The following is a 14,342-nucleotide window of genomic DNA, read 5'->3' on the forward strand; positions in this document are numbered from 1 at the left end:
GGGGGGGGGGGGAGACGAGTGTCACAGAGGAAATGAGACTATTTGATGTTGTGTTGTTCACAGAAAACCTCAAATACCAAAAAGCGCTTTAGGGACTAACCTCCTTTTAGGTTAGCCAATAGTGTCGTTAAATAGTCAAATAAACTCCAAATGTTTTTTTACAGGCCTAATAAGATCAAAGTATTAAGTAAATAAAGGTTCCCCTTCTTCTACTATCATTTTGACTCGATCCAAAATACACATCAACATTTTCCTCAACAAATGCACTGTTTTTCCTGTTTTAGTCAAGCGTAATGAAAACTACACTGACCGGTGGTTTGACGAAGTAATCCTTGATTTTGGAAAATAAATCAATATATATACTATATATAATAATAATGCATTTTATTTATCAAGCACTTTATCAGATGCTCAAAGATGATTTACAGAGGTAAAAATAAGATATAAAGTCTATTTGAATAATATCCATAACATAATCAATTATTATATAAATACTATATAAAGTATATAGTAGTATTATTTGGTTTTGAACCCTAAATTCAAGAAAGAGAAAACATAGCTGTTATAGGTCTGGGTAGAATTGAAAGAGGAAAATAGAGGATGGGACTTTTAACAGGATTTTTCTTCCAATAAGATGCAAACAAATAAAAAGATTGACCAAAGTCTACTGTTAGGTCGCCAAGCTTCAATATGACCTCTTCCTGATGGCTGCATGATCAGAACTGAGCGAGAAAAGGGTGTGAGTTTGAGGCCCGTCCTAAAATAATTGTTACCCTTTGGCTAAACTGTTTCGTTGATTACGAACTCTCCACTCAGCCTCCTAATGTCTCCTGCAGAGTGTCTCCAGCTCTTTACTGTGGACTCTCACCTTGGCCATGGTGTGAGGGGACGCTCCTTTGTCCAATAGCAGGAGCGCCACCATCTGGTTATCGTAATGTGCTGCGACATGGAGCGGAGTGAGGCCGTTCTGTGAGAGGGTGATGAGTACAGCAGTTAGTGCAGCATTAGGCCATTAACACACACACACACACATTCATATGGAGAGTTAAAGGGGATAAGACAGTAAATGCTGCAAGGGTTACTGAGTGGCTTCTTATTATGAACATATTCAATGGTAAAAAAAAAGAAGAAATCCTGATGTTTAAAAGGCTTCTGTGATTGGTTTTATGTTTTCTGGAATGAATAAAAGTGAATCCAAATAAAGGAAGCATTATTCTAACTAGTCTTACCGGTGCTCTTGGAGTCAATTCAACCTTAATACAGAAACATTTATTTAAATGTTTCAATATGTGCATGCAGGAAAAGTAGACATTATTTCTCATCTCATAGATTATAAAGTCATATCAAGAAGGTTTTTATTGTGGATGCATACCTTCCCAGCAGAATCGGGCGGAGCGCAGCGCTGTAGCAGAAGTTTGGCCACATCTAGGCTTCCGTACTTGGAGGCCACGTGCAGGGGAGTGAACCCTTTCTGTGGAGAGGTAGTCAGAGGAGAATACATGTGTTTAGAGACAGAATATCTCTACACAGGTTTTCATAATGTAACACCATTCCAAGTAAGACCGCTACATACAATATGTGTCTTACTTGAATACTGTAAGACACATGCATTCCTTTTCTTATATAGACCAAACTCAGCCATATACGTAACTATGCAATAAGTTATTATGTTATAAGTTATTATGTTTACACTTTCTTTATATTAACACATGTCCATACATACTACTATTTACCATTATATGGGACCATTCGGCACCTGAGATTTTAGCAATCGTAAGGCTTTACAGAGGGTGGTGAAAACTGCACAGCACATCACCAGGACAGAGGACCTCTACTCCCAGCGCCTCAGGAAGAAAGCCCTCAGGATTATGAAAGACCCCCATAACCCCAGCCACAAACTGTTCTGTCTGCTGCCGTCTGGCAGGGGGTACCTCAGCATCCGGACTAAAACCACCAGACTCAGGGACAGTTTCATACCACAGGCCATAAGACTGTTAAACACCTGAACAGTTGAAACAACATCCCTAATATTCATCTGGCTGCTACTTAAAAAATACTACAACATTATTGATCTATTTACCTATATATCCTATTTCAATAACTTGCATATAAAGTAGACTCTTATTGCACTATTTCACTTTTTTAAATCTATTTTTCTTTTTGTATTACTATTTACTATTTACTTGCACTATATTTTTTCTGTTTATCTGTGTTTTGTGTTGCTCTTTTGGAGAAGCCTGTGACACAAGATTTTCATCGGCATAACTACTCTGTAGCTATGTTCATATGACACATAAAGAACCTAAACCTTGAACCTTGAATATTCACAGAAAAACCAGCAGAGGGAGCACTTTGGCTATTTTTAAATCCAGATGAACTGTGAAACTGAGAGAAAGCACATGACCAGTGTTTACGGCCCTGCCCATGGAGGGAGCAATCCTTTGTTTGTCAAACCCGGATTATATCTGATGAAATGGGTGATTGGACTAAAACGGATGAAGAAATAGAGCGAAGAGGGACGGAGGAGAGGGGACAGGGTTCATTAATAGTCGGGGGGAAATAAAACAGTGGTCGAAGAAAATCAAGGATAAGGACTAATATTACCATGCTGGGATGGACAGAGAGTTAATGGAGATGTTTCCCTTGCATAAAAACATGTTCTTACAATTTTATTGACATAGCGACAGCCACACCCTTTGTCCCAGAGAGAAACCAAGGAGACAGACATCAATGGCTTCAACCACTACACCCTGATTGATATACTTCATCAAAAAGTGTTTTCTCTCACTCTAAATGGTGGACTCATCTAGACTAATTCTGAGTGGGATCCAGCCTGGTCTGGTAACACACCTACAGAGTGATGGAGATAAATCACTTGACTGCGTTCAGGCTTCATGCACAATTCAGAGGGAAGCAGCAGATTTACAGCTTTATCAATATTTCATGAAAAGTGGGTCAAACAGGGACCCGCTCATACAGTAACACTGTAACCTATTTATGTGATCCTTCCTCTGTACATCTGGCACTTACTGTACTGTATTGCACTTTATGTATCTTTAATGGAATATTAAGCATTACATATATTATTTAAAAATATTATGGGGCTGAATAAATTGTTTGTTTGTATCAATCACATATATTGTTGTGGCAAATAGGCATAAGACAATATGTACATATTATGTAATGTTTCCCCCAGCCTAATTTATGCGATTCATGATTTTATCAAGAAAATCCTGAAAACATGCTTAATATCATAAATCCTGAAAATAAATATCCACATTGTGTGCTTTTTAATGATGCTGTTGTCTATTTTTTACTTCAGACAAAACTAAGCTGTTTCCCCCTGTAAGCAGTCTTTATGCTAAGCTAGGCTAACAATGCTCTGACCTCAGCTGGATTGCTATGTAGTTCTCATAATAAGTGTATTCCACATATGTGAGAGGCATGACTGTCTTTATCTCTGAAGTCATTAACAAATACCTCAAAAAGAGCACTGTGTAGATTGAGATCTTTTCAGGTCTCAATCTACAAAGATTTTTTCCAAACTAAAAAAGGAATAACTGACATGGTCAATCGTCCCTCAGGGCTCTTTTACAGCCAATACAGTATCAAAAAGTCAATAAAATAAAACCTTTTGCCCCTAATAATTGTGAACCACTGCAATCACATCAGTCATACTGTACATGAGCACAAAAACGATTAGGTTGATGGATTCAGTAGTACTGGATATTTGCTGTGGATAAACAAACAGACACCCACATACACGCACATGACCCAAAGCACGATTTCCTCACAGGATTACGCCTAGTGGAGAGAACAAATTCCTGAATGCCTTGTGTGCGAGAATTTACATTAAAGATAAAACATCTCTTCCAAACCCACCTTGGTGGCCAGTGAGTGTGAAGCTCCAGCCTCCAGCAGCACAGAGGCTGTCTCCACCTGCCCCTCCCTGGAGGAGATGTGGAGGGGGGTGTAGCCGTTGGTTGTGGCAGCATCAGGATGAGCCATGTGTTGCAGCAGCAGCTGAACAATCTCTGTTTTCCCCAAACGAGAGGCAATGTGGAGCGGAGTCTGGTCCTCCTGACAAAGGAATACAAAAATAATGTCATCTTATTTTGCATGGTGGTAACGTGTTCCTTTGTGTGTTACTGTAGATGTCTGCAGTCTCACCCGTGCCCTGGCATCCACCATAGCTCCGTTCCTCAGTAGACACCGGACCACCTCCACCTGACCCGCCCTGGCTGCCATGTGTAACGCTGTTTCCCCTCGCTGTGCACACAGGAAGATATGGGTCAGCAGAGTCAACACCAACATATTTAAATGTCACTGCAGTAGTCGTCACAGTGAAATATTCAGATTATCAGTCAAAAAGAACTGATTTCAAAAACTATCCCTCCCTGTGATTGGCTTGTTTCCCGTCACTCACAATGTTGCTGACGTCGGGCGAGGCTCCGTTCTGCAGCAGCAGCAGGACGATGTTCAGGTGACCCATGAAGGCTGCCACGTGGATCGGAGTCAAACCAGACTGGACACAGGAAGGGAGGACAAAGAGGAACAAAAGTTTTAAATGCACATTTTGTATTACTCAAGGAGAGATCATCAAACTTTTTATAAAGAGCTACATGATGGCAATGTCTGAACAGATACTCTCCTTAGAGCATAGACAACAATTCAGCTATGAAACAATATTTAAAAGCCTATACATAAAGAGCTGACTGCACGCTTCAACCAAAGCAATGGCCGGACAACATTATGTTGATTGGCAAGTCATTGGTCAGTTCAGGTACAGGACAGTTCAGGTACAGGACAGTTCAGGTACAGGATAGCATCAGTTGGTCCCTCTGTGCACATTATTTGCTGGATTATGTTTATGATAACCCACTACTCCAGGAAAAGCTTCCACATGCACTTTAAAATAGATGTCATACTTATTCTGATAGTGTTGTTCCTTATATTAATATGACATATTGTCAACAATTACAGAACTAAACCTAAACTATCATTAATCTCCTGTATCTACTTCCATTCAGGGCTCCTCTCTGGAATGACTATGAATACAAAATAAATACCGTACTTAAACCAGACCCTGACGCTGAATTCAGTTTCAGTAAAACGTGAGACCTACCTCTGTAATGGCCTGAATAGAGGCTCCATATTTGACCAGCAGTTCCATCACCTTCACTCGGTTCTTCTTACAGGCTATGTGCAGCGGAGTGAAGCCGTTCTGTTGAGTGGCATAAACACGCACAGTTAAGGATAAACTTAGACAATAGTTCAATGTTGACTAAATCGTCCTTCTGCTTTGTATTTTTCATTAGTTTCCTTGTTCCCTACCAGGGCCCTGGCATTGGGGTTGGCCCTCTTGTCCAGCAGCAGCTTGGTGACTTTGTAGTGGCCACAGTGAGCGGCCACATGCAGCGCTGTCAGGTAGTCCAACGTGACATCATCAACAGGAGCCTTGTGCTGCAGAAGGTGTTTGACACATTCCACATGGTCGCCTTGTGCCGCCATGTGAAGAGGAGACAGCCCGTTCTAAATGTGAAAGAGAGGTCATTTGGTTTGATGGAGATAAAGAGTGGCAGGGGACTTTTTCCAAAGAAGAATTGAGGCTGTGTTATGCTAATAAAACACTACTTATTTGTCGGGGGCACATGCAACCATGATTGCTTTAAGAGTCTTCTCATGAACAGTTTAAGAGTGTAAGTGTACCTAGTTAGCAAATAGGTGTGGAAAGTGGAAAATGTAGCATTAGCAGCTCAAGAGCCTGACATGTTTTTCTTAGGATAAGGTGGAAATCAAAACAGAGCTGGAGAAGAGTGAACATTTCACTTACATTTGTCAGGAAGACACAAACACGTTGCTCTGTGTCTGCCTGGTGTGTAAATAGGGCAACTGCTAGCTAACAGGTTAGCAAAAGCAAATCTCCAGCCATCTCCGTGATGTTCAAATTGGATTCATGCATCTTTTAAACCTTTTTTTTTTTATTTATGCGATGAAATTAAGTATTTTACGCCTATAATGCAATCTTGCCCAAAATCTGAAATCATTGATAAAATACAGATATTGATATTGCTTATTTTTAGCCTAACTTACATAGACTCTTCTAAGTTGCCTTACATATACGTTGTTTTTCGTTAGCTAGCAACATGCTAATACTAAAAAAATAATTATAGTTACATCTTTAATCTAAAATAAATACATAAACACACACACAACATTTTTTATTGAATATAGAGGGATTGCTATCAAATGTCTCATCTGTTCCGGTGAAATTAGTATTTTATTTTAGGTGTTGACCTAAATCCACAGTCTTTAAACAATGTGTACTGAATCGTTTTGTATAATGTAACCTTATGGTAATATTTTTTACTTTGAGGTGTTGATTCACTACTTATGTTAATCATGTTATAGGACTCAGTTTTAAAAAATTACTAAGCAACGTGCCGTGTCCTTTAAACTGTAAACAGGTGCCGGAACATGAGACACACCTTGGTCCGGGCCAGCATGGGGGCTCCTTTCTCCAGCAGCAGCTCCACAGCCATCTCATGTCCACTCCGGGCCGCACAGTGAAGGGGGGTCAGACCATCCTACAGGACACATCAACACCAGACTATAGTATAAGACATTTAATACATACTGAAACTGATTTGGCTAAAACTTAAAGAACAACTCTTTACTGATGTCCTTTTCAACATGCAGAATTCCTTTTCTGAAAAAGTTTGTTATGTCAGTCGAGGTAAAGCGTCCGACAGGCAGGTGTAGCCAGAGACTCGCCCAGGCCAGATGTTGTTTGTATTGGCTAGAATCATACATGGCTAATTACATGCCTGTTGTGCTAGCTAACACACAACAAAAATAACAACAAGCAGAGGTTTAGGATGGCAACTGTGATACTGCATTTAATCCACTGAGCTGAACTAAAAACAGCTTAAAGCTCATATTAACATCTGTTCTTATGGAGAAAAAATAATGAGAGCTGGTTATTTTTATACTCCTGTGGATGTAGAGCAGAAAGATTCAACAAAGAATTAGTCGGCCTTCAAATAAATTCCCTTTTTTATCAGGACAGTCAATCTACAATAAACAGAACAATAAGATTACAATAGTTTGGCTTCTCGTGATACTCACCCTTGTTTTAGAATCAATCTGAGAGCCGCGGTCCAGTAGCAGGCCCACCATGTTAGTGTTGCCCCGCTTGGACGCCACATGTAGAGGAATAATCCCATTCTAGAGGAGAAAAAGTTAAAGTTTCAAACTTAAATTTAAGAATGCATAATAACTGTGTCTTGTCTTGAAGTGTTCCTGTGTTATACACTGATTATGTCAGATGCACTTCTTCTGTAGATAAGTGCACATTAACTCTTTATATTGTATGGAGGAAATGGCCATGTTCCTGAAGTGCAACGTTTCTACCTTTTGAAAAAGATTCAGTTTGTTTTTACTTGGTTAAATAAAGGTTAAAAACATAACCAATATTGATGACTCTTAAATTAGTCTGACACACTGCTTTTTCCTTAAAATGCTGTTCGATCTACCATCAGACTGAAGGATGGTATTCCTTAGACTGAAAGAAGAAGAGGTTTTATCCTAAACCTTTTAATAACATAGGCTTTAAAATGTTTGGCAACCTTCTTTTCAGCCACACAAGCATTCCCATGAGTCTTAAGAAAGTGCAGGGTGAGAAAAAAAGCTATTTTTATCCACACTGCTGCTTGCATGACTAAAAATAGGACATCTGTCTTTTCTGGGTAATATTAATCAGAAATGACTGAAATATAACTGTGTATGCTATAAACATAGCAGGGGTTCGGTGGGATGAGGTGAGGTGTGACAAGCACATATTGCTTTGGTCATGTAAACTGTCAGTAATAACTAAGTGAATAAGTTGCCAACAATACTATGTCATTTAGAGCACAGGTAGAATTATAGTTTCTTCTAAAGCCCTTATCTATGGTGGCCAACAGGTGCAACCGCGTTACAACGGCCCAAGACATTTCCATCAGTAGATACACGCTGCAGCTTCAGAAACAATTACAATATTAAAAAACAAATGTGCCCAAGCACATTTATGTATGTGAAGAAAAATCTTCATCAACTTGACAAGTCATGCACAGGGTTTACTAAAAGCGCTGCATAAACAAACCGCTAATAACTCAAGACGCTGCAAAACAAAAAACACTGCAAGAAGCTCAAAACAAAACGGAGACCAGGGGACACTAAAAAGTGACGCACACAGCTGGGACCGGAGCGCTTGGTGACGTTCAGGATTATAAAGTTGGACAACTGTCTCTGTTGCAGAGTTAGTCTGTTTCATAACTGTAAGTGTGTGTCAGTCTGAAATGACTAGGTTAGCTAACTAGCTTACAGCAGATCTGCTATAATAGCTGAAGGAAACATATGTTGACAAATTGTTAAAATATGCCAATAAAACATTTTAGGTAAGTTTCGAACAACAGTGACAGTTGGTTAATGCAGAGCTTTGGTTAATACAGAGCTTTTAGAAATACTTTTTAGTATTTGTTGTCAATTGTTTTCTTCCTTTGTATGTGTGCGTTTCTCCCAATGGAAGTGTTTTAGGACATTGTAGCGTGTTTGCACCTGTCGGCCACTGTACTTATCACACCAAAATAACGGCGCATTTTTCTTAAACTCCTACCCTTGCCGTGAAGTCCACGGCTGCCCCTCGGTTCAGAAGCAGTGTGGCCACATTCACGTTGCCATAGTGGGCAGCGATATGCAGGGGGGTGAATCCACTCTGGAAGACAGACAGGAAAGAGACAGACACACATATAGGAGGACAAGAGTTTGAATTAGCCTCGATGTAGTTAAGTCCTTGAACTTGAATCTTCCCAGCATGCAGCAGTTGCATCAAGCATCACAGGTGAACAAAAACAAAACTGAAACAAAGAAAATGTGAAGAAAGTTACAGGAAAAAATCAATTATTTTGAAAATAATTCCTAATATCTAGTACCCATACACACAACCCCCAAAACACACTCAGAAACATCACTTCCATGCAGGTTATCAACCACAAAAACAAAAGAGAAGAAAGACCTTTCATAGGCTTTACAAAAACGTTTTGAAATGAAAAGAGAACTGAAACAGAACAAATAAATGTACAGTATACACAGAGTCATCCAGATTGACATGAAGATGGACAGACAATACTAACCTAACAACACCAAATGATAGTAAACTCATAAAGTTGCACATAACAAGAAGGTCATATTTCTGAGTAACACCAAAGTGCACTATGTGAACTGTAGTTCATAGAAGTGTAAGAATTAGAAATGAGGAATATATCATGAGGAAAGTTAGAGATTGGCAGAGCAGGTTGGAGTAGTTGTGAGATTCTTGCCTTACCTTTCCATTCTGTAAGTGTGGTCCGATTTAATGTGAAAAAGTTGTTTACAAAAGTGTGAAGAACACAGTGGCTAACGTGATGGTTTAAAACTTTACACATTCAAAAGCTTCAATGGTGCAAATGATATGGTAGCGTGGATTCAACATGCTATTCTATGCCAAATCCTTTTTAAAATCGGGAGGTTTCATAGTAGACTGGGACTGGCATTATTAAAATTAAAATAATTTTATCCTTTCAATTTGTGTGAGCATTAGGGATGTCAGAAATTTTTTGGAAAATGTATATTTACTGTTAATTGAACATTAAAATGAAGGAAACAACAATCATCTTAATTTTTCAAAATAGCCGATCATGTGCACTCTAAACTGGAAGTTGGTTTTGAAATATGTCCAAATTGCTACGGAAATTGCTAACATGGAATCTGTAAAATGTGTCAAAGTCAACAAAATACTCAACATTATTTATTATTTGTATTTTTCACATGATCTGCCAATTTATAATATATAAATTGTGCAGTGTTATGCTTTGAAGTAGACTGAAAAATGTTGATCATAGGCAATTTCCTTATGGGCACACAAATAGAAATGTTAATTTAAATTTGATTACATTTATTTATTTTTATTTTGTCGGCACTTGGCTTCCATACATAAGCATTGTATGCTCTAATTGAAAAAATGCAGTTTGAACCCAAGCAGTTCATAGTGCATCTGTATACATCATGCAACAGGACAGGATTGACAGTTCAGATAGAGTGTGGACGATATACATTCACAGCTGTCACACAAATGTATCAACACAGAATTCATCAAATCAAAACATTGCAGGAAATGAACGTAATCATTCAAATAATTCAACAAACCTTGCATCTTAGTAATAATGATAAGAGGTATTTTTAAATATAATGAGGGTTGGATATGACCAAAACAAACTGGCTTCCTGAGTTGGTGAAAAATGAAGTATAAACTTGGGAGAAAAAAATAAAGTGTATGAAGACAGGGTATAAACAAATTGTGCAGTGCGTGCGTGGACAACACTGTAGATCGGCCTTTTGTGTAAGCCATGCATGTTGACCAGTTATTAAATCAACTTTAGAAACAAAAAAAACAATCTTCATCATTATACTATACCATGCAGTGCTGTGAAATAAATAAAGGATGGAGGGAAAGTAAGGAAAAACAATGGAATGGGACAGTACAGTGAATCTGTGGAGAGTCAGAGGAGCGTGTGTACCTCAGTAGTCCTATTGACCATCATCTGAAGCAGGAGGAAGCAGGGAGGGAAACATCAGCTCAGTTAGACTTGTTGAACACATCGCCCTCTACAGCAGCTGTGCTCAGACACTGACAGGTGACGAGGCTAGGAGGCGTTTCATTTACTCAGTTTGAACAAATAATCTTCTTTACATCGATACTGCTCTTTTTTGCAGCTTTGGTGTATGCTAACATTTGACTGCACTGAGCAGTGCCTGAGAGCTCAGAAACAATCAGCGGTGATACAGAGCAGTTGGACCGAGAAACACAAGCAGTCAGATGATGAGATAAGATAAGATGTACTTTATTGATCCCAATTTGGGAAATGTTTGATCTTATCTTATCTTAATCCATGGATTTGGTTACAGATGGCTATAACTAAAGTGCTTTTTCCCAGTATGTAAATATAAGTGTGCCCTCTGTGTGACAGCAGTGTGTCTCTTGTGTGTATATGTGTTGATTGTGACTGTACATAACGCTGTTTATAGCCTTCCCCTCTGGGCCCTACTGTGAGTCATATTGAGCAGGACTGCATCACAGCTAAACCACAAAAGGCATTATACTAAATGCATGCATTACCCTGTGATGCCCCCTCAGTGTTTTGTTACATAACAACATAATTGGTGCTTTTAAAAAAATGCAGAATATACTGAATAAATAACATTCAGTAAAATAGATAAACATTTGTGTGGTGCAGTTAATCATCGTCCCTCTAGCCACGTCACTGGTATCCCGTTACAGTAGTACAGTTACAATTAAGTGTTTGACATCAACAGTTAACTTTGAATTTACACAAATCATATCATATATCCCATCTATTGCCAATGGTCAAAAAAGCAATATTAAATACAGCTTCCACCCCCCCATACGTTGCATGCAGCACCATACAACCTGCAGACAGTGGCACACTCCATGCAGGGGACAGGGCTACACTTAGACACCGGTGCAGCAAGGAAGGAGGGGGTGATGGGGGGAGGGATTAAGAGGTGGCGTTTAAAGAGAGGAAGGAAAAACAGGGAGAGGGCAGGTTAGTGGCAGGCACAGAAACACTGACGAGAGAGAGAGAGAGGAAGAAAGAGCACAGACAGACAGATGGGAGCAAACACACATGAACAGCTTCATCACCAATACTGAGTGGTCTTCTGTTCTACACTTATAGTTATCATACATTTAGACTGAGTACCCAATTTAAACCTGCTGTGAGCGTTATGAGGGTTTTGTATCTGGATAAGGGAAATCTTCTTACTGACCTGTCGTTTTCCGGTCAAATCTGACCGATCTGAACACTTATGATTAAAAAATGACCGCCATAGGAAATGAATGGTAACCAGGAGGGTTAATAACTGTCTAAAATATTGTAGTGCAATGACATCCCATCTGCCATAGCAACTATCGCTAAGAGCTTCCGAAAGAATTCCTTTCAGATATCTTGGTTAAACACTGCAAATACACAGTCTCTGTAGGTAGAATAGTGTCATTCATGGGACAGAGACATCATACCATTAGTGGAAACTTAGCATTTAAATATCTTTGTCAATGGAAAAATATTACAACAGGGGACAGCATAGACGTAAAGATATGTCATCACTGACGGGCAACACAGCTTAACCTTCTATAGGAAAGACAACACTGTTTTTAGATCTGTCATTACCATACACAGAACTGTTTCTCCCACACTTTACATGTGTGTATAGAAATGTCAGGACCGCAGGTGGGTGGAGAATCTTCTCTAGGGGGGACAGAGTGTCACTGTGGGTAGAAACCTCATCACTGAAGCCACTAACGGCATCATCAGCAGCAGAACTGTCCTTACCACAACTCCATCTCAACGTTATTGGACTGTAAAATCACCCTCAATTTAATTGTATGTTGCCAGCTTTCCACCTACTCGCCTACCTTCTACATTCTGAACCTGAAATACCTAAATAATTAAATCAGCTACAGCCTTATACAATTCATAAACCTCATAAAAGTCATCATAACCACAGTATGGATACATAGGCACAAACAAATAGCTCCACATTAGCTTGACGTCCACACATGCCAACCCCCAGGATCTCAGAGCGTCCCTGTGCTTACCTTGGACTGGACGTCGGCGTTGTGGTCGTTCTGGAGCAGCAACGCGGCCGACTTGGTGTCGTCCTTTCGGGCCGCAATGTGCAGAGCAGGCAGGCGCACCTTGCCTTTAGTGTCATTCTCCAGCAGGACAGAGACCACCTGGTTGTGGCCCTGCTGCAGGGCGATGGCCAGGGGAGTGAAGCCATCCTGGGGGGAGGGGACAAGTTAGGGATCAGAAATATCTTGTTTCAAGAACTCTTCATTTGTTCAGTAAAGTCTCAAAAGTTTTATCTTTAAACGTCTAACACATGATTTGTGATTTGCTCAACGTAGGTAGAGCCTAACGGCGATAGATAGACATAAACACACTACCGTATATACTTTATTTATCCCAAGATGGGAAATTGTTTTATCACAGCGGCATTTTAACAGTGAATGTACAAGAATTACAACATTTCTTAAAAATAGAATAAAATACAAATAAAATAAAGATAAACATTCAAAATTAAAAGTATAATATATACTTTCCATTTCCACAGCATTGGCTCCAACAATTCAGCTATATTATATTCAACACTTCTGCTCTCACTTACCAGAAAATAGCTATGGTCAACAAAATACTTATTACTATAGCACTTCCTTCATATGGTCAGATCTGAAAGCCTACCAGGACAGGGAGGGGCTGCTCTACACTATATGGTAGAGTCTCTATACAACACCTGAAACAGGAAGTTTCCCTTACGGCAGATAAATAGAGATCATGCTGGAAGCAAAGCTCTAGGAATGTCAATGGTCCACTATGACCTTCCAAGTCAACCATTGGTCAGGACTTAAATGTCTCCACAAATACTGGATGGATTGCCATGACATTTTGTACAGACAGTTATGGTCTGCATAGGATGAATTCTAATGACTTGCAGTGATCCCCTGATAATAATGGTAATTTACACCTTCCACTCGGTGCCATTAAATGTTGTCATTTGTCATCACAATTCCCCGATGATGTGTCCTAATGACTCACTGCTCCCATAAGTTTTCCTCTAGCGCTATACTAGCAACACATGTTCAGAGTGAAATGTCTACATCTCCAGGAGGGATTGCAATGAAATGTAAGATTGTCAAATAGTGTTTTTTTCACACTCCTCTCACCTCGGTAGCGGTGCTCTGGTTGCCTCCATTCTCCAGCAGGTATCGCACCACATCCATGTGGTTCTCCTGGGCGGCCATGTACAGAGGAGTGAATCCATTCTACAGCAAAGGCAAAAACAAGAGGTTAACAACAACCTACAGAACATGAACATGTGATGTTTATTTAGCATATTTAAGAGCAGTGAACTCACCTGAGACTGTGAATTGATGTCAGCTTCTCGTTTGACCAGGATCTTCACTACTTCAATCTGCCCAGCTAGAGAGGAGATGTGCAGTGCTGTGTTTCCTTTCTGGAATAGAACACATAAACTGACAGTGAGTATACATATTTCCAGTGGTGTGATATATTGAAGTACATTTTCTCATGTACTGTAACTAAAGGTCCCCCTATTATACCCTATTCCAAAAGGGTTGATTCTTGGTGTTTGTAGGTTTAAATGCTAATGAGCAGCTGCTGGCCACAGCCCTCTGAGAAGTGAATGGTTAAAAAATAACACAATGGTGCTCTAGGAGGAGATCC

At 39.6% G+C, this 14,342-nt stretch overlaps 1 protein-coding gene across 1 annotated transcript in view; it reads right to left on the reverse strand.

Annotated features, from left to right (window-relative positions):
- Positions 1 to 14,131, reverse strand: part of LOC104958801 (ankyrin-2-like) — a gene marked incomplete at its 5' end in the record, with an annotated part of 18,126 nt that extends 3,995 nt beyond the window's left edge. The window contains 15 exons of the mRNA XM_010786603.1: positions 856 to 967; positions 1,373 to 1,471; positions 3,883 to 4,080; positions 4,171 to 4,269; positions 4,427 to 4,525; positions 5,126 to 5,224; positions 5,335 to 5,532; positions 6,489 to 6,587; positions 7,129 to 7,227; positions 8,657 to 8,755; positions 9,365 to 9,373; positions 10,596 to 10,619; positions 12,695 to 12,880; positions 13,823 to 13,921; positions 14,014 to 14,131. Coding sequence (XP_010784905.1) covers positions 856 to 967; positions 1,373 to 1,471; positions 3,883 to 4,080; positions 4,171 to 4,269; positions 4,427 to 4,525; positions 5,126 to 5,224; positions 5,335 to 5,532; positions 6,489 to 6,587; positions 7,129 to 7,227; positions 8,657 to 8,755; positions 9,365 to 9,373; positions 10,596 to 10,619; positions 12,695 to 12,880; positions 13,823 to 13,921; positions 14,014 to 14,131 — 1,637 coding nt within the window. The remainder of the gene's footprint in view (positions 1 to 855; positions 968 to 1,372; positions 1,472 to 3,882; positions 4,081 to 4,170; positions 4,270 to 4,426; positions 4,526 to 5,125; positions 5,225 to 5,334; positions 5,533 to 6,488; positions 6,588 to 7,128; positions 7,228 to 8,656; positions 8,756 to 9,364; positions 9,374 to 10,595; positions 10,620 to 12,694; positions 12,881 to 13,822; positions 13,922 to 14,013) is intronic.
- Positions 14,132 to 14,342: the final 211 nt, after the last annotated feature.

Source organism: Notothenia coriiceps, unplaced genomic scaffold, assembly GCF_000735185.1.
Source record: "Notothenia coriiceps isolate Sejong01 unplaced genomic scaffold, NC01 NC01_scaffold00029408, whole genome shotgun sequence".
NCBI lineage: Eukaryota > Metazoa > Chordata > Actinopteri > Perciformes > Nototheniidae > Notothenia > Notothenia coriiceps.